The sequence below is a fragment of the Engystomops pustulosus genome, chromosome 10 (assembly GCF_040894005.1).
Source record: "Engystomops pustulosus chromosome 10, aEngPut4.maternal, whole genome shotgun sequence".
Lineage (NCBI taxonomy): Eukaryota > Metazoa > Chordata > Amphibia > Anura > Leptodactylidae > Engystomops > Engystomops pustulosus.
This window is the reverse complement of record NC_092420.1, coordinates 38,897,707-38,916,576: the sequence shown is the minus strand read 5'-3', so window position 1 is coordinate 38,916,576 and position 18,870 is coordinate 38,897,707. Positions and strand designations below refer to the sequence as shown.

The 18,870-nt window shown below is 45.7% G+C and overlaps 1 protein-coding gene across 1 annotated transcript in view; it reads right to left on the bottom strand.

The window, feature by feature from the left end:
- Window positions 1-2,922: 2,922 nt before the first annotated feature.
- The window catches only part of LOC140104726 (14 kDa phosphohistidine phosphatase-like), a 63,700-nt gene continuing 47,752 nt past the window's right edge, over window positions 2,923-18,870 (bottom strand). Inside the window, exon 3 of the mRNA XM_072128380.1 lies at window positions 2,923-2,964. Coding sequence (XP_071984481.1) covers window positions 2,938-2,964 — 27 coding nt within the window. The 3' untranslated portion in view covers window positions 2,923-2,937. The remainder of the gene's footprint in view (window positions 2,965-18,870) is intronic.

The following is an 18,870-nucleotide window of genomic DNA, read 5'->3' as shown; positions in this document are numbered from 1 at the left end:
AGGTTCCCTTAGCTGCTGAAAATTTGCCCTGCTGAAGTTTAGATTGTTTAGATTGTTCGTGGCACCGTAAAGAATAATACAAAATCAATGATATTGTGATCACTATTACCCAGGTTCCCCCCAATGTGTAATTGATACCTTATCGGATGTGAGTCCACGGGCAACTGGCTATCGGCAAAGGCAGGAGCAAACCTAGCTTGAAACATGATGACATTTTTTACGGGCACAAAATCTCGAACATCCTTGACCAGATCTGGCCACCACTAGGAACAAGATATGAGAGTGACAGATCTCTGCATTCCAGGGTGCCCAGCCACAAGATAGCAATGTCTCCAAGTTAGTATTCTCTTCCGAAAAGCAGGTTGGACATAGGTCTTGCCAGAAGGAAGCTGCCGTAGGTCAACAGGAGTGGCAAAAACCAGCCGTTCAGGAGGAACAATATGTTTAGGAGCCGGTTCTTCGCAAAATACATCAGAGGCATGAGAGAGGGCATCGGCCTTAAGATTCTTCTCTGCTGGACGGAAATTTATTATGAAGTTGAAGCGGGAGAAGAAAAGGGACCAACGAACCTGTTTTGGATTGAGGCGCTGAGCAGTCTGGAGATATAGAAGATTCTTGTGGTCTGTGTAGATACAGACCGGATGACGAGCTCCCTCCAGAAAATAACGCCATTCCTCCAAAGCTAGCCTTCTGGCTAGATGCTCCCGATCACCTATGGAATGATTCCTCTCTGCGGCTGAGATCTTAGAGAAGAAGCCACAAAGTCTTCGGTTTGGAGAACGCTACTTCAGCTGCCGGAGGCCATAATTTTAGATCAGTATTTTTTAAGTCAGCACCATGATGGGAGAGGAAAAATGTGGTATATACTGACGGTAGTAGTTAGCAAAGCCAAGGAACCTCTGGATAGCACAAAGTCCTAATGGACGAGGCCACTGAAGTACCGCAGACAACTTGGCAGAATCCATCTGAAGTCCCATGTCCGAGACATGGGCCTGAGAACTTGCCATACATGGGCCCGATGGGACTCAAGATCCGTGGAGAACACCAGGATAGCGTCTAGATAGACTACGAAACAGGTATAAAGTAAGTCTCTGAGCATCCTCCTGGAACACAGCTGGTGTGACAAGGTACTCGAGACGTGCCCGGCTTCAAGTCAATAGGGCAGTCATCAGGCCATGGTGGAGTCTCTGCTTGCTTCTCCGAAAAAAACATCCGCAAAGTCCGTATAAGGAGCAGGGAGAGCCACCAGAGGCTTGGAGGACACCGAAAAAGCATGGCGCATGGCGCTGCAACCACGGAGGCTGAGAAGGATGGAAGACGTGGACCACGGTAGCACATAAAAAGACAGTCTCTCCTTGTGCAATTCCCTGACTTGAAGAAACAGAGGCTCGGTGTGATCGCAGAGGATCTGCCCACTGACAGAGGAGACAGACCACAGGTAGGTGATGCTGAGAGACCTGGGTAACATCCATGAAGTTTTCTGCAAAAAGGCAGAGGCCTGGAACTAGTTACCTGTCCTATTCCAGAGCTGAGTAAAACAGGGATATTCAAACATGCAGAAGCTTTGCTCTAACCTAGCAACGCTTCTCCCAAGGACCCTAGGTCTGTGCGTTTGCTGGATGCGGTGGACGGACTGGACAAGTCTCAAGAAAATGCTCTGGGCTGGCACAAGAGAGACAAAAATTCTCCTGTCTGGAACGCTCTTGAGGTGTCAGACGAGCTCTATTCACCTCCATGGGCTCCTCTGCAGCAGACAAGGAGGACAGCCTAGTTGGTGGTCTTTGGAAGACTGGAGCCAAGTGCGTCATTCGATGGGTCCTGGTCTGCACTTGTTCAAGATGCTGTTCCTCCAAGCGCTCTGAGAACCAGATGTCAATCCGAGTGTCCAGGGAGATGAGACCACTCAGAGAAAACGGCAGGTCCCATGTAGACAGGGCATCTTTAATCTGTCCCGAAAGTCCTTTTTTAAAAGTGGCGATCAAAGCCGCTTCATTCCAGGCTAGCTCAGAAGCTAGGGTGCGGAACAGAACCGTATAATCTCCAAATAAAGCCTGGGCTGGTTCCTCAAAGACGGACAAGAATTCTGCAAGAAATGTGGTGATGTTAGCCATGACCGGGTGGTTCCTGGCCAAGAGGGGGGTAGCCCATGACCATGAATACCTCTCCATGGCGAACTGTGTAGGCATCAGCTTGATGTGCAGAGAGCATTGTGTGATGAACCCCCTGCACAACTTGGGGTCTCCATTATACTTGGAGGACATGGATAGTCGCAGTCTGAATTCTGTAGAATAGAATAAAACTTTATTAATCCCGTTGGAAAATTGTCTTGCGTTATTACTCCAGGCAAGGCATGAAAAGCGTTTCACATAATAAGCAACACAAATAACATTACAGTTACTACCTTAATTTTTGGAGGGTGAGGAGAGGGTTTTGGCTGCAGAGGGAATGAGGGTGTGACTTAGTCCTTCGCTTTAGCCACCGTATGGTTAAATAGTTCTATTGGCTTTGGTATAAAGGAGTTGTGGAACTTCGTGGTACAGCAACACACCTGCTGCAGTAGTGTATTGTGTAGTAGGTGGGTGCCATTTTTCACAATGGTATCAAATTTCCTCACGCAGCTGGCTTGTCAAACTTCCTCTAGCGGATGCAGCATCTCCCGAATTGTGCTCTGGGCTCTTTGGATGACCTTGTTGAACCGGGTCTTTTCTCTACTGTCTTTTCTCCCCAACAGACAACTGCGTAGAACAATATGCTCGCCATCATCATTTGATAAAATAGAAGATGGTGAAGCTGCTGTAGTGGGGGGTGCCGCAGGAACTGGAAGCTGCTGCTGGGTGGCCAGTAACTGCTGCATAAAGCTGGTTAAGAGCTTGCAGCAAAGCGGGATGGACTTGCTGCAGTGGGATACCGATTGTGTGCAGGCCCTGTGTAGGAGGCTCAGGAAGATATCAGGATAGGAGTCATCTGTGGGGGAACAAGGGAAGTATGTTTTTTTTTTAATATCCCAAAAAAGGAGACTGGAGGCCACAATTACAGGAGGCAATAGGAGAAGGCTGGAGGATAGGAGGAGACTGGATGACAGGAGGCTACAAGACAAGGCTGGAGGAAAGGACGAGGCTGGAGGACAGGAGGCTACAAGAGGAGGATGGAGGACAGGGGGCCACAAGAGGAGGCCGGATAACAGCGGACCAAAGGAGCAGACTGAAGGACACGGGGAGACTGGAGAAAGCTGGAGGACATGGAGCACCAAGAGGAGGCTGGAGGACAGAAGGCTACAGAAAGAGGCTGAAAGACCGGATGAGGCAGGAGGACAGGGGATCACAGGTAGAGGAGGCTGGAGGACAGGACGCTATAGTCCTCCATCCTCCTCTACAAGTATGAAAGAGGATGGAGGACAGGTCAATATTATACTATGCTTGCGTGGGGGGAAAGGGGCATGGTTTATAAAAAAAAAAAGGTGAGGGACTTTTTCTCTCTGTTTTGGTCGCCCAAAAAATGGAAGGTATGCAACCATATTTGTATGGTCACCTTGCATCCCAACTGTAACCGTTGCGGTGTGTCACCGTTCATTTGTGGGCTCTGTTTTTACGGCTTTTATTTTGCCCTTCAAATGACACTTCCCTTTTATTCTTTGGGTTGGTACGATCACAGGTAAACTACATTTATATAGGTTCATCAGGTTTTATTAGACTTTAAAAAATGTAAATCTTTTTGTATGTGCTGTCATTTTAATTTATATCAAGTTTTGACCTATATGACCGTTTGATAATTTTTTAATTAAAATATTTATTAATAAAAAAAATGGCAACAAAAGTGGTTATTTGGACATTTGGTTACCATTTTCTGTTACATTGTTCATGACCGGGAATAACAGTTTTTTTACATTTTGATGGAACGGGCATTTTGGGATGTGGTGATACCTAACAGGTTTATGGTTTTTATTGTTTATTTTTACATGTGTTCTAAAGAAAGGGGGTGGTTTAAACTTTATCTTTTCATATTTTTTATATATTTTTTTACTATTATTTTAGACACCCAAGGGTACTTTAAAGGGGTTGTCTGAGAGTTTGAAAAAATTAGGAGCTGGGCTGGGATTCAAAAAAACAAACAAACTGTGGACTGTGGCGTGGGACATCAGGAGCGTGTGGAAGTGAGTAGACATATATATTTTTAAAAAAGCCTTCCTAACCCGGCTCCTAGTCCCGGAGGGTCTGACCACTCATACTATATATTGCAATTTTACTGCTAATCCCAAATAGGCTGCCATTGGAGGGTTGCCGATTGGCCATCCAAGATGCTTAGTTGCCGCAGCTGGGTTCGACCACAGCACTTAACAGGTTAACTGTCAAAATCGGTGCAAGCACCAACCGCGGTAGTATCAGGCCGGTGTCAGCTGTATTAAGCAGCTGGAACCCGCTGTGTATGCGGATAGCATAGCCCATGAGCTCTCTCCATACATCCCCCGCAGCACTATGACATGGTGCGCAAAGAGGTTAATATTAGAGATGAGCGAGCACTAAAATGCTCGGGTACTCGTTATTCGAGACGAACTTTTCCCGATGCTCGAGTGCTCGTCTCGAATAACGAGCCCCATTGAAGTCAATGGGAGACTCGAGCATTTTTCAAGGGGACCAAGGATCTGCACAGGGAAGTTTGGCCAAGCACCTGGGAACCTCAGAAAAGGATGGAAACACCACGGAAATGGACAGGAAACAGGAGGGGCAGCATGCATGGATGCCTCTGAGGCTGCTTAATCGCACCATTATGCCAAAAGTATGGGCAAAAGCATGGCAATGACAGAGTGACCGAATGAGGCTAGATAGCATCTAAAACATCCAATAATTGACCCTGACACTATAGGGGACTATGCAGAGGCAGCGGCAGGCTAGAGAGTGTCTTGGCAACATACCCCAAATGGACTCAGGCTTAAAACCAATGGGTGGCAGAGAGGAACCAAAGGAGGTGAGCAAGAAGCGCTCAAATAATATCTGTAAATGATAAAAGTTTGCCAGTATATTTTGTGGATTACACAGCAGGGTGGCGACAAAGTTAACAAGTTTGATGAGGAAGCCATGAAAACAACCCAAAATTCTGCCTGACACAGCTCGTTTGATAAGGGGACCATGTATGGAGGCAGTGAACTAGTAGTAGATTAAAGGTGCTGCAGTTAAAACTATGTTAGTTAGATCTTGGGATGGAGCTGGCGCTCCGCTGCCAGGCGAGCTTTCGCCAATCCAAGCCCCTGTCTCTAGGCTACTCCCCAAACAGCACTTTTAAGAACCTTTTGTATAAGATCAAGTGTAGTAGCGTTCTTATAAGTTTAGGATATGGCGGGTGAGGGGAATGTAAACAGATGCGCAAGAAGCGCTGAAATAATATTGGTAAATGATAAAAGTTTGCCAGTATATTTTGTGGATTACACAGCAGGGTGGCGACAAAGTTAACATGGAAGCCATGAAAACAATCCAAAATTCTGCCTGACACAGCTCGTTTGATAAGGGGACCATGTATGGAGGCAGCTATATGGACTACTTTTGGAGGCAGCTATGGCGATGACGTGTGGAGGTAGCAATGGAGACAACGTGTGAAGGCAGCTAAAAAGACGACGTGTGGAGGCTGCTATGGAGACAATTTAATTTGGATAGTGCCTGTATGTGGCAGTCCAAAAAAGTTTTCAAACCAGAGGAGCAGGTAGCTGGTCCTCCAGAAAAATTACATAGATTGAGTGCCTGTATGTGGCAGTCCAAAAAAGTTTTCAAACCAGAGGAGCAGGTAGCTGGTCCTCCAAAAAGATTAAATAAATTGAGTGCCTGTATGTGGCAGTCCAAAAAAGTTTTCAAACCAGAGGAGCAGGTAGCTGGTCCTCCAGAAAAATTAAATACATAGAGTACTATAGCCAGAGCCAGTTGGCCCTGGCAAAAAAATAGCCAGTTTCCTCTGCTTTAGTGTACAAAGAGGAGGAGAAGGAGGACAATGAGGAGGAGGAGTGCATACATTATTCAGGTTCAGCTTCTTTCACCTGGTGGAGAATGGAAATGCGGAGAAATCCAGGCTTTATTCATCTTGATAAGCGTCAGCCTGTCAGTCGACAGGCGTGTACGCTTATCGGTGATGATGCCACCAGCTGCACTGAAAACCCGCTTGGACAACACGCTAGCGGCAGGGCAGGCAAGAACCTCCAAGGCGTACAGCGCCAGTTCATGCCACATGTCCAGCTTTGAAACCCAGTAGTTGTAAGGAGCTGTGTGATCATTTAGGACGATGGTATGGTCAGCTACGTACTCCCTCACCATCTTTCTGTAAAGATCAGCCCTACTCTGCCAAGACTGGGGACAGGTGACAGTGTCTTGCTGGGGTGACATAAAACTGGCAAAGGCCTTGTAAAGCGTACCCCTGCCAGTGCTGGACAAGCTGCCTGCTCGCCTACTCTCCCTCGCTACTTGTCCCGCAGAAGTACGCCCTCTGCCGCTAGCGCTGTCAGAAGGGAAATACTGTTTCAGCTTGTGCACCAGGGCCTGCTGGTATTCATGCATTCTCACACTCCTTTCCTCTCCAGGGATGAGAGTGGAAAGATTTTGCTTCTACCGTGGGTCCAGGAGAGTGAATACCCAGTAATCGGTGCTGGAATAAATTATTTGAACGCGAGGGTCACGGGATAGGCAGCTTAGCATGAAATCTGCCATATGCGCCAGAGTCCCAACGCGCAAGAATTCACTCCCCTCTCTGGCCTGACTGTCCATTTCCTCCTCCTCCAACTCCTCCAACTCCTCTTCTTCTGCCCATACACGCTGAACAGTGAAGGACTGAACAATGGTCCCCTCTTCTGTGTCGCCAACATTCTCCTCCTCATCCTCCTCCACCTCCACCTCCTCCGATATGCGCTGAGAAACAGACCTAAGGGTGCTTTGGCTATCAACAAGGGAATCTTCTTCCCCCGTCTCTTGTGACGAGCGCAAAGCTTCCGACTTCATGCTGACAGGCCAAGCAGCGGGATGGTGAGGCTGATGATGGCGGCATCACCACTGACCACCTGTGTTGACTCCTCAAAGTTACTCAGCACCTGACAGATATCAGACATCCACGTCCACTCCTCATTGTAGACTTGAGGAAGCTGACTGACCTGACTACCAGTTCTGGTGGAAGTTGACATCTGGCAGTCTACAATCGCTCTGCGCTGCTGGTAAACTCTGGATAACATGGTTAATGTTGAATTCCACCTCGTGGGCACGTCGCACAACAGTCGGTGAGCGGGCAGTTGGAGGCGGCGCTGCGCTGCCCTGAGAGTGGCAGCATCTGTGCTGGACTTCCTGAAATGCGCACAGATGCGGCGCACCTTCGTGAGCAAATCAGACAGATTGGGGTATGTCTGGAGGAAACGCTGAACTATCAGATTTAACACATGGGCCAGGCATGGCACATGTGTCAGTCTGCCGAGTTGCAGAGCTGCCACCAGGTTACGGCCGTTGTCACACACAACCATGCCTGGCTTCAGGTTCAGCGGTGCCAGCCACAGATCAGTCTGCGCCGTGATGCCCTGTAATAACTCTTGGGCGGAGTGCCTTTTATCGCCTAGGCTCAGCAGTTTGAGCACCGCCTGCTGTCGCTTAGCGATGGCACTGCTGCTGTGCCTAGAGCTACCGACTAATGGCGCCATGCCCATGCCATGGTAATTTAGAGGAGGAGGTGAAGGAGGGGTGGGAGGAGGAGGAGGCATAGTAGGCCTTTGAGACCTGGACCGAGGTAGGCCCCGCAATCCTCGGCGTTGGCAGTATATGACCAGCCCCAGGGTCAGACTCGGTCCCAGCCTCCACCAAGTTAACCCAATGTGCCGTCAGCGATATATAGTGGCCCTGCCCGGCAGCACTCGTCCACGTGTCCGTGGTCAGGTGGACCTTGTCAGAAACAGCGTTGGTCAGGGCACGGAGGATGTTCTCTGACACGTGCTTGTGCAGGGCTGGGACGGCACATCGGGAAAAGTAGTAGCGGCTGGGGACCGAATACCGAGGGGCAGGCGCCGCCATGAGGTTTTGAAAGGCCTCGGTCTCTACCAGCCTATAGGGCAGCATCTCCAGGCTAAGCAACTTGGAGATGTGGACGTTGAGGGCTTGGGCGTGTGGGTGGGTTGCGCTATACCTCCTTTTGCGCTCCAGCGTCTGGGGTATGGAGAGCTGAATGCTGGTGGATGCTGTGGAGGATCGTGGAGGCGAAGATGGGTTTTTGCACGGGAGGTGTTTGGGCCGGGGTCCTGGGCAGGGGGCTGACTAGCAGATGACACAGGGGAAGGAGCAGTGGTGTGCCCGGCCGGAGGTGAACGGGCTTGGTGCCATTGAGTGGGGTGTTTAGCATTCAGATGCCTGCGCATACTGGTGGTAGTTAAGCTAGTAGTGGTGGAACCCCTGCTGATCCTGGTTTGGCAAAGGTTGCACACCACAGTCCGTCGGTCATCCGGTGTTTCATTAAAGAACCTCCAGACTTCTGAAAATCTAGCCCTCGCCACGGGAGCTTGACTACGGGCAACATTTGGCGCTGATGCACCAGCTCTGGCCCTGCCTCTCCGTCTGGCCCCACCACTGCCTCTTCCAACCTGTTCTGCTATAGGACTCGCCTCCATCTCAGAAGCACTGTGTTCACCCGGCCTATCAACCCAGCTTAGGTCTGTCACCTCATCATCCTCCGATCCCTCAGTCTGCTCCCCCCTCGGACTTCCTGCCCTGACAACAACTTCACCACTGTCTGACAACCGTGTCACCTCTTTACACACTTCTTCCACTACGTGAATAATGTCATCATCACCCACAGACTGCGACTGGTGGAAAACCTGGGCATCGGAAAATAGCTCAGCAGCAGCAGGACAAGTGGTTTGTGACTGTGGGAAGGGTCCAGAAAACAGTTCCTCAGAGTATGCCGGTTCAAATGCCAAATTTTGGTGGGAGGGGGCAGACTGGGGGGAAGGAGGCTGAAGTGGAGGAGCTGGAGGAGTGCCGATTTCGGTGACATGGGTGGACTGCGTGGAAGACTGACTGGTGGACAAATGGCTAGAAGCATAGTCCGCAATCCACGACATCACCTCTTCGCACTATTCTGGCCTCAACAGTGCTCTACCACGAGTCCCAGTAACTTGAGACATGATGAACCTAGGGAGTGTAGCTCTGCGGCGTTCCCCTGCTCCCCCATCAGCAGGTGGTGTCTCACCCCGCACAGGACCATGGCCTCTGACCCCTGCAGTAGTTGGACGCCCACGTCCACGCCCTCGTCCTCGTCCTCTACCCCTAGCCCTCGGGTTAAACATTTTCCAAATTAAAGTGTAAACTTGAAAAAATTTTGTGTTTATTTTTTTTTAGTTTTTTATTTTTTTTTAACAAAACGATGCTATCCTATTGCTATGGCTAGTTTCTAACCTACACTGACAGCCCACAACTGGATTTTGTGCTTTGCAAGATGAGTTTGAGCTATAAAATGAAATAAAGGTAAAAAAAAAAAAAAAAAATCAGCAGACTCTGCCTAATTCTACTCAAACCCCTAATAAATTGTCCCACTTCGGTGTTTGAGGTGGATATGCGTGTCACTAAGAGCTAAACACAACGGTCGCAGGTCTCCCAGCAAATTCCTCACAGTATGGTACTAGCTGCACTACTAGTGCCAGCAAGCCCAGCCACAAACAAAAAAAAGGAAAATATAACGCTATTGTAGGCCTAAGTAAGCCGTTGGGGTTCTCCTATGGCTATTTTGTAGCCTACAATGAGAGCACACTGCTTTGCAAGAGGAGTTTGAGCTATAAAATGAAATACAGCTAAAAAAAAAAATAAAAATCAGCAGACTGCCTAATTCTACTCAAACCCCTAATAAATTGTCCCACTTTGGTGTTTGAGGTGGATATGTGTGTCACTAAGAGCTAAACACAACGGTAGCAAGTCCCCCTGCAAATTCCACACAATATGGTACTAGCTGCACTACCAGCAAGCCCAGCCACAAGCAAAAAAAAAAAAAAAAAGTATAACGTTATTGTAGCCCTAAGAAGGGCTGTTGGGTTCTTGTAGACTCACTCCTGCCTAACACTATTCTAATAGAACACCCTAACGCTTTCCCTGACCAGCAGCAGCTCTCTCCCTTGCGGCATCCAGACACAGAATGATCCGAGCAGCGCAGGCAGGGGCTAGTCTATTCCAGGGTCACCTGATCTGGCCAGCCAACCACTGCTATCGACGTGTAAGGGTACCACGTCATGCTGGGTGGAGTGCAGAGTCTCTTGGCTTGTGGTTGGCTCTGTTTCTGGCCGCCAAAAAGCAAAACGGCGGTAGATGCCATTTTCTCTAGCGGGCAAAGTATTCGTTCGAGCAACGAGCTGTTTCGAGTACGCTAATGCTCGAACATCTCTAGTTAATATTTATAACTGGCACAGAGCTACTTGATTTAATTTAATTAATAGGTAATACTTTTTCATTAAATGGAAGTAAAGTCCAATCTGGTCATATTTTTGCGATCCCGTAATGGCAGCAGGATTTTGTATTTTGTGGATTGGCCTAATGTATAGTGTTGATCTGCTTTTACTGGGTAAACAAATTCCAAATGCTGTGAAATTGGTAAAAAAAACGCATTTGCCACAATTTCTTGTGGGCTTGGTTTTTACTGCTTTCACTGTGTGCCCCAAATGACATAATGTCTACTTTATTCTTTCATTACTTTTCATTATTCATTACAATGTACAAATACCTAAATGGGCAGTACAAGGATCTATCTAAAAATCTTTTTATACCTAGGCCTGTGGCCAGGACAATGCAGCATTCTCTATGCCTAGGAGAGGCGGTTCTGCTATCACCATAGACAAAGGTTCTTTACTTTAAGAGTAGTGAGACTATGGAACTCTACAAATTTGTAATGGCTGATAATTTGATCATGTTCAAGAGGGGCCTGGATGCCTTTCTGGAGAGCAATAATATCACATCACATGGGAATACAAATTTTTGTTAGTAGTTTCTCCTTGCCATATTAGGGGTCAGGAAGGAATTTTCCCCTGCTTTGGACCAATTGGCATCAACCTTACAGGGTTTTGGACTTCTTTTGGATCAATGCAATATAATGTATAGGTTGGACTTTATGGAGTGATATCTTTTTCTAACCCTTTTTACTATTATAATTTTTATCAATTGTTTTACATGTTTCGAAATGGCAAAAAAGTGTTTCTGACTTTTGGGCGCTATTTTCCGTTATATGCCGGAAATAACTGTTATGATATTTTGATAAATCAGGCAAAAACTAACATGTACTTTAACCATAGGTGGTCTGATTTATCTTACCATATACTGCCATATTGCAACCACGTACTGGCGGCGATCAAAGGGTGCTCGGTGTTAGTGCTCCGGATCTACTAAGAATCTTTGGCCAATTAGTGTATCTGGAAGCCAACTGACAACTACAGTAAAGGTGGCTTGTGGGGTATAAATGTCCCAGAACTGCAGAGTTTTGCCTCCCTTATACTCCAGAAAACTTGAGCAAAATGAATAGCAAATCTCTGCCAATAAGGGAGATTTGTCATATGCTGGCACTTGTGCGCCAGCGTATGATAGAGGCCATGCCAACCCCTGTCCCACTGGATACATCAGGAGGCATAGGCCACAGGATGTATCTGTCAGGTGACTGACAGGTGGGGGCCTGCAATCATCATACAGCCCAGGGCTGAGCACATTATTGTGGCTACAGTGGGCATCACTGTGACCAATAGCTATTGGGAGTTTCACTATGGCTAATGGCTACTAGGGGCATCACTGTTACTAATGGCTACTAGAGGGCATCATTGTGACTACTAGCTATAAAGATGCCTGCATGAATTCTCAACATTTGCATGAAGATTAACCTTAACATATATCAACCAGACTATAAAGCCACTTTTTTATTTATACAATCATTTCTAAAAAGACTATAACCATCTATAGTAACAGCCTAGCCAACACTATTGCCCAGCCATGTCTCACTGATATCCACTATATCATATTTGCCCTCTAACACTTAACTGGTTTACGACGGCGGTCGGGTCCCGCTGCATGGAGAGGGCTCACGGGCTGAGCCCTCTCCATAGCCGGCAAGTCTTTGCTGCATATTGCCGGTAACACCTGGGTGCTATCGTGGGTGCTATTACAGCGATCGCTGCCGGCAGCCTCAAAAAGAAGGCGGCGCATGGGCGCCGCCATTTTGCCTAGGATCGTTGCTCCCCGTGACGTCATGGAGGAGCGGTGATCCGTCTCCATGGTAGCCTCGGGGCTATTTTGTTTTAACCCCTTCATTACAATGTGCTGATAGCACATGAATGAGTAGGAAAATAGTACCCTAGGGAGTCTGAAAAATAGTAAAAAGATAAATAAAAAAAAGTATAAAAAAAATTATAATAAAAAAACCTAAAAATTCAAATCACCTTTCCCTAGAAGTGACATAAATATAAATAAACAGTAAAAATCATAAACACATTAGGTATTGACGCGTCCGAAAATGCCCGATCTATCAAAATATATCAACGGTTTTTCAATCCGTTTAACCCTGTAACGGAAAATAGCGCCCAAAATTCGAAAATGGCACTTTTTTGGCATTTTGAAATTTTTTTTAAAAAATCTATAAAAAGTGATCAAAAGGTCGTACAGTCCTAAAAATGATATCAGTAAAAATATTATCAAATGACGCAAAAAATGACACCACCCACAGCTCCGTACAACAAAGTATAAAAAATTATTAGCCCCAGAAGATGGTAAAATAAAAAAAAAAACATTTTGTACAGGAGGTTTTAATTTTTGTAAATGTATGAAAACATTATAAAACCTATACAAATTTGTTATCCCCGTAACAAATCCCCGTGTACCAACCCAAAGAATAAAGTCATGTCATTTAGGGCGCTCAGTGAAAGCCGTAATATCCAAGCCAACAAGAAAATGGCGCAAATGTGTTTTTTCACCATTTTCACTGCATTTGGAATTTTTTTCCCACTTCCCAGTACATGGCATGGATTATTCAATACCATCACTATGAAGTGCAATTTGTTACGCAGAAAACAAGCTGTCACACAGCTCTTTACGTGTAAAAATAAAAGAGTTATAGATTTTTGAAGTTGGGGAGTGAAAAATGGAAATGAAAAAACAGGAAAGGGCCTGGTCCTTAACCGGTTAAGAGTTCCAGTTCCTTCATTTTGTTTATGAGGCTTCTGGCATTTGTGTTCATGCACTTTATATGGTTTTCCCTATTCCTGCTCCCTTGGTTCTTATTCCTCAATCTTATTCTTGGCCCACTTCCTCCCCCATGGACTATGACTCTTCCCAGTTTCCAATCTAGACTGTCTTCTCCCTGTACAAGTGTAGTTTCCCTCCCCCCTAAGTCTCTAGTTTAAACACTCCTCCAATCTTCTAGCGTCACCATTCCCATTGAACCTGTAGCTGACCAAGGGGAGGAGCATGACGTGTGCAGCGTGCTGATGCACGAGGCAGCGACGCCGGGCTAAGAGCTTGCTGTGGGCTGGTACATCGCCTCTCAGCTGTGGCAGGCAGACACCGGGTGAGGTCTGAATCTCGACGGCATGTACCGAGCTGTGTGAGCCGCTAGAGGAACGCCGTGGGGTCGGAGACGGGCCGGTGTGTAATGGAATTTACCCCGAGGAGAGACAGCAGGTATATGGAGGCGGTGTAAACAGGCTGGAGGACGGACCGGGCACGAAGCTTTATTCCGGGCTCTGTTGGGGGAAAGCTGTGCTTAAATGCATGGTGCTCCCTCACAGTGGAATCGCCGAGGTCAAATACAGCCGCTGGATGGGTGCACAGAAGGCCTTCAAGGATCAATACCACCCCAAGAATGGACTGAACTGCGCTTATCGGTTCCAGGGGCGGTAAGACCGTGAGATGATACTTTGCTCCTTTTCTGCTGCAATCTGCTACATAACAGCTTAACTCTGCTACATTGTGATGTGTCTAACCCTACTAACCCAGGCGACCTATCGATAACTGCAACTTTTTGCTTGGAATGTCTGGCGGATGTACTGTGTTTTACTGGTTTCCTATAGATTTGTCCGTGTCCTAAGTGTTTGGACATATACCAAGACAAGCTTATAGTTCAGTCAACAACCTGGTCGATTTTCAATTTTTTTGGTGGAGTCAATAAATTATCTGGATGATCAACTTAGTCAGCGTTTGGTGAACTCTCGGAGGTCATAAGGTTGCAGACTGTGATAAAAGACTGCCCTGTAAATATATCCTGTTACATAAAACAGTCTTGTAAAACATATGGCACTACAAAGCTACTTGGGAGCCTAACATATGATTACATGACAGGTTGTCATGTTTAACATACATGACAGGTTGTCTATTGTTTAACATACTATTAATGGACATTGCATTCAGAATAACTAACTGCGGTGTTATACTGTCTATTGTCTAAATTTACTAACTACTCTCTATGGAAACCGCATTCTAAAATTTGTGTCTCCCCTGCTTATAGCGCCCATTTTGTTTTTTTTCTTTGGGGGAAACCTACTATAGTATACTATCTGCTGTGAATAATATCTTTATACACTTTTATAATTTGAGGGTGGTGTGAATAACAACTATTTACACATGCTAAATCTGAAGATGATAAATCTAGCAAGAGTGATTGACTACTCCCAGGGTGTGGCGCATTTGTATTGAACAACCTTATAGGCCGCAGGACCACTCTGTAAAACGGTAAACTCCTTAGGTAAACATGGGAAGTAAAAGACAAAATAAAGCAGGAATGAAGAGTAGATTATCAGAAGGGGGGCTCTCCCCGGGAGCGAAGTCAAAAGAAGGGAAGCTGGATAAATTCCTGAAATCCCCTGGACCAACTAGAGAAAAGGAAAAAAAACTGAAGAAAAACGGAGAAGTGGGGGGCTCCCGGATAATCCTGATTCTATGTCAGAACAGGAGTCAACTAGTACAGGGGACTCAAGAGTAGGGGAGGAATCCCTATCTCTTAAGGATATCTCAGCCCAAATAACACAATGTACACTAGCAGTAGGCGAGGTACTAAAGGAGATAGGGGGTATGAAAAGTAAAATAGATGACATAGGTACTGAAATAGGTACGCTTAAAGGCAGAATAGATGGGGCAGAAATCAGAATAGGCAATGTAGAAGATACAGTTGCTGAATTAAAAAAAAGGGTTAAAAAGTTGGAGAAAGCGGAACATCTGGCACAACAAAAACTCTTAGACCTCGAGAATAGGTCGAGGAGGAATAATTTAAGAATAGTTGGGTTTCCAGAAGGCGTGGAAGGAGAGAATGTGGCAGACTTTATGGCCAAATGGTTGGAAAAAAACTTTTTCGGAGGAGATACGCACCAGGGCATTCATGGTAGACAGAGCACACAGGGTACCCTTTAAGATGCGTGCAGTGGGTGGTCCTCCAAGGAGTATCCTGGTGCGTCTCCTCTCTCCAAGGGATCGGGACAATATTCTTAAAAGTTTGAGGAAAGTGGGGAACTTGGAATATAATTCAGCTCCAATTATATTTCCAGACTACCCCCAAGAAATAAAAAAAAGGGGCCACTTATATAGATCTGAAGAAGAGGTTGAGGAGTAAAGGGGTCCTTTACTCATTGATGTATCCGGCAAAACTTAAGGTTATTTATGAAGAAAGAACCTTCTTTTTTGAAAGTCCGACAGAGGCTAATGAATGGGCAGAGAGGGTTCTTAAGATTTAGTATTAGGAGAGGCGGCCCATTAGCAGCTCTAGCTTGGCAGAGGTAATGCTCTGGGATGAACTCAGGAAGAATTAGTCCTGGGTATTGGTGGGGGGGGGGATGTAGGGGTGGGAAGGGGGGGAAACGACTGGTGAACCTAGAGCCTAGGGTGGAAAACTGTGTTATGTTATATGATTTGATACTCCTATGATCAAGCTACTCTCATGGAATGTACGAGGCCTGAACAATAGGGATAAGAATAGAGCAGTATTTGATTTATGTGCCTCGTATCAACCAGACGTAATATGTCTACAGGAGACTCACCTATTAAAGGAATCGACATATAAGGTGAAGAAGGCCTGGTTGAGTCATTATTTTCACTCGACCGTTTCTGCCTATGCACGAGGAGTTAGCTTAATGTTAAATAAACGAGCAGGTTTCCATGAATTGAGGTCAAGAGTAGACCCACAAGGTAGATATGTGCTTTTGCATTGTTTATTGAATGAACAAGAAGTAGTGTTGGTGGGGATCTATCTGCCTCCATCTGCCCCCCTGGATGTACTCATTGAAATATGGAACCAGATTGATGAGCTCAATAATATCCCAACATACTGGATGGGCGATTTCAACAGGGTGATGAATGAAAATCTTGATAGAGTACGAAAGGGGCCTGGTCGGACAGAGAATCTTCTCACCAAATTTGGTAGAACAATAGAGGAGCTGGCTTTGCGGGATGTGTGGAGGGAGAGGTTCCCGACTAGACAGTTTTACACATGTTATTCTAAAACACACAGTACTCTCTCAAGAATTGATTTAATCCTAGCGAATGTGAGGGGATGCGGCCTCATCGATAAGGTGGATATAGGAGCAGGGGGTTGTCGGATCACTCCCCTGTGTGGCTGTGGCTAATTAGCGGCGACAACACTGGGATTATATTTTATAAAATTAAGCCCTTCTTGTTTGACTTAGTTAAAGGGGAAAGCAAAATTCGTGAGGACATCGAAATATTTCTGAAGAACTGGAAGGGGGATCAAGATGAAAGAGTGAGTTGGGATGCATTGAAGGCATATCTGAGGGGCTCGGTGAAGGGCTGTGTGAGTTACTTTAAAAAAAAAGGGAAAGGTAAATCTTGCCCAGGCGGAATCGAGGGTACTGGATATGGAGAGAAAATTTCTGGCAGGCCCTACTGAAGACAATAATAATCAATGGTTAGGGGCTCAGGAAGATCTGAGATTATTATATATGGAAAAAGCGTCCTTGGTATTAAAAGGTCAAGCTCGGAGAATGATAGGAGGTCAATATACCTCAATGAAGAGAGTGGCATCCTTAATAAAAAATCAGTCCCCCAAGCAGATAATCAGTGCTATAAAAGCAAGAGATGGGAAGTTACTAAGAACCCAAGTAGATATCCGAAATGAATTTGTGGAATATTATAAGGATGTATACTCATCTGAGCTTTGTGTAGGGGTGGGGAAAATTGAAGAGGTGTTGGATAATATTCCAATTCCAAATATTTCAGCGGAAAATGCCGTGATGCTAGATGGCCCAATTTCCCTCTCTGAACTAAGCGATGCACTAAATAATATATCCAAAGGTAAAGCAGTAGGTTCCGACGGTATCCCTCCAGAGGTTTATGTGCAATTTTCTGACTTACTCTTGCCAGTCTTGTTAGAGGTATTTAATGCCTCTCATGAAAAAGGCTTATTACCAGATTCAATGAGAGAAGCCCTTATCACTTTGTTGTTAAAAGAAGGGAAAATGCTCAAGAGCTCGAAGTGTACCGGCCGATCTCCCTGCTGAACACTGATTACAAACTACTGGCAAAAATACTGGCTAATCGATTACAGAAGGTTATTCCAGAGGTGGTACATAAAGACCAGACAGGGTTTATTGCAGGGAGATCGGTCCGTAAGAATATATTAAAAACTTGGTGGAACATACAGACACCATGCGAGACAAGGGGCAAGAGAATGTTGGTCTCATTAGACGCGGTCAAAGTTTTTGACCGCGTCGAATGGGATTACATTTGGGCGGTGCTTAAAAAGATGGGATTTGGCCCTCAATACATCAGGTGGATCAAAATTTTATATAGCGGGGCTGTAGCGAGAGTAAGCAATAATGGGAGGGCGTCGGTGCCACTGAGTCTACATAGGGGAACAAGGCAAGGGTGCCCTCTATCTCCCCTGCTGTTTGCGGTGGCTTTGGAGCCACTGGCCTGTAGACTAAGAGATAACGGAATTTTAAGAGGGTTTGTTAGAGGTCCGAACGAGGATAGACTGAATTTATATGCGGATGATATGCTCTTGTTTTTGGATCATTCGGAGAATATGCTTCAGTCTGTAACTGATCTTATAGGGGAGCATGGTACCTTGTCCGGTATATCTATTAATTGGAGTAAGTCCTCGTATCTCTTGCTGGACCCCACTGTTGAAGAAATCCCAAATACGGGGCAACTGAATAGAGTATCCGAATTGAAGTATCTCGGCTGGTTATTTGTAAGATGGTAATATTGCCCCAGGTTTTGTTTGTTTTTCAGAAATTATATGCACCAATTGACAGGGGGGGGGGGTTTAGCTCTTCCTGAATTTAATAAATATTTTATTGCCACGCAATTACAAAATATTATGGATTGTGATATTATGAAAATTAGGTATGCACTTGGGAGGGATTATGATTTTTTGGAGGGATATAATATATGGAGTGTACTGGAGTCAGGAGTTTTGGCTAAGGAAGAATTTAAGGAACAATATCCACTGTTCACGCTGATGCACTGGGTATGGGAAAGAATTAAATTAGAGTTTGGGTGGGAAAGTTTCATAAAAGAAACTCCACTATGGGGTAATGGGGAGTGGACGCTAGCTCCGTTCGATGGGCTGAGATTCTGGTGTGAAAAAGGGGTGAAATATGTATACCAAACAGTACATGGGAGCAGATTTAAAACATTGGTGGAAATGACTCAGGAATTTGATCTGGAGGATAGGGATTGGTTACGGTATGCCCAACTAAGGTTTGCCTTCAATGCATCTTTAACAAGAGTAGGTTTTAAGGAAACACGACATCCGATTCTGCATACAATGAGGCTGCAGAAAAGCTCTAGAGGCCTGGTATCAAAATTATGTAAGGGATTGGATAATGATAAAGCAGAGGGAAATGCACCATATTACTATGAGAAATGGAAAAACGATCTACCGGATCTATCAGTAGAG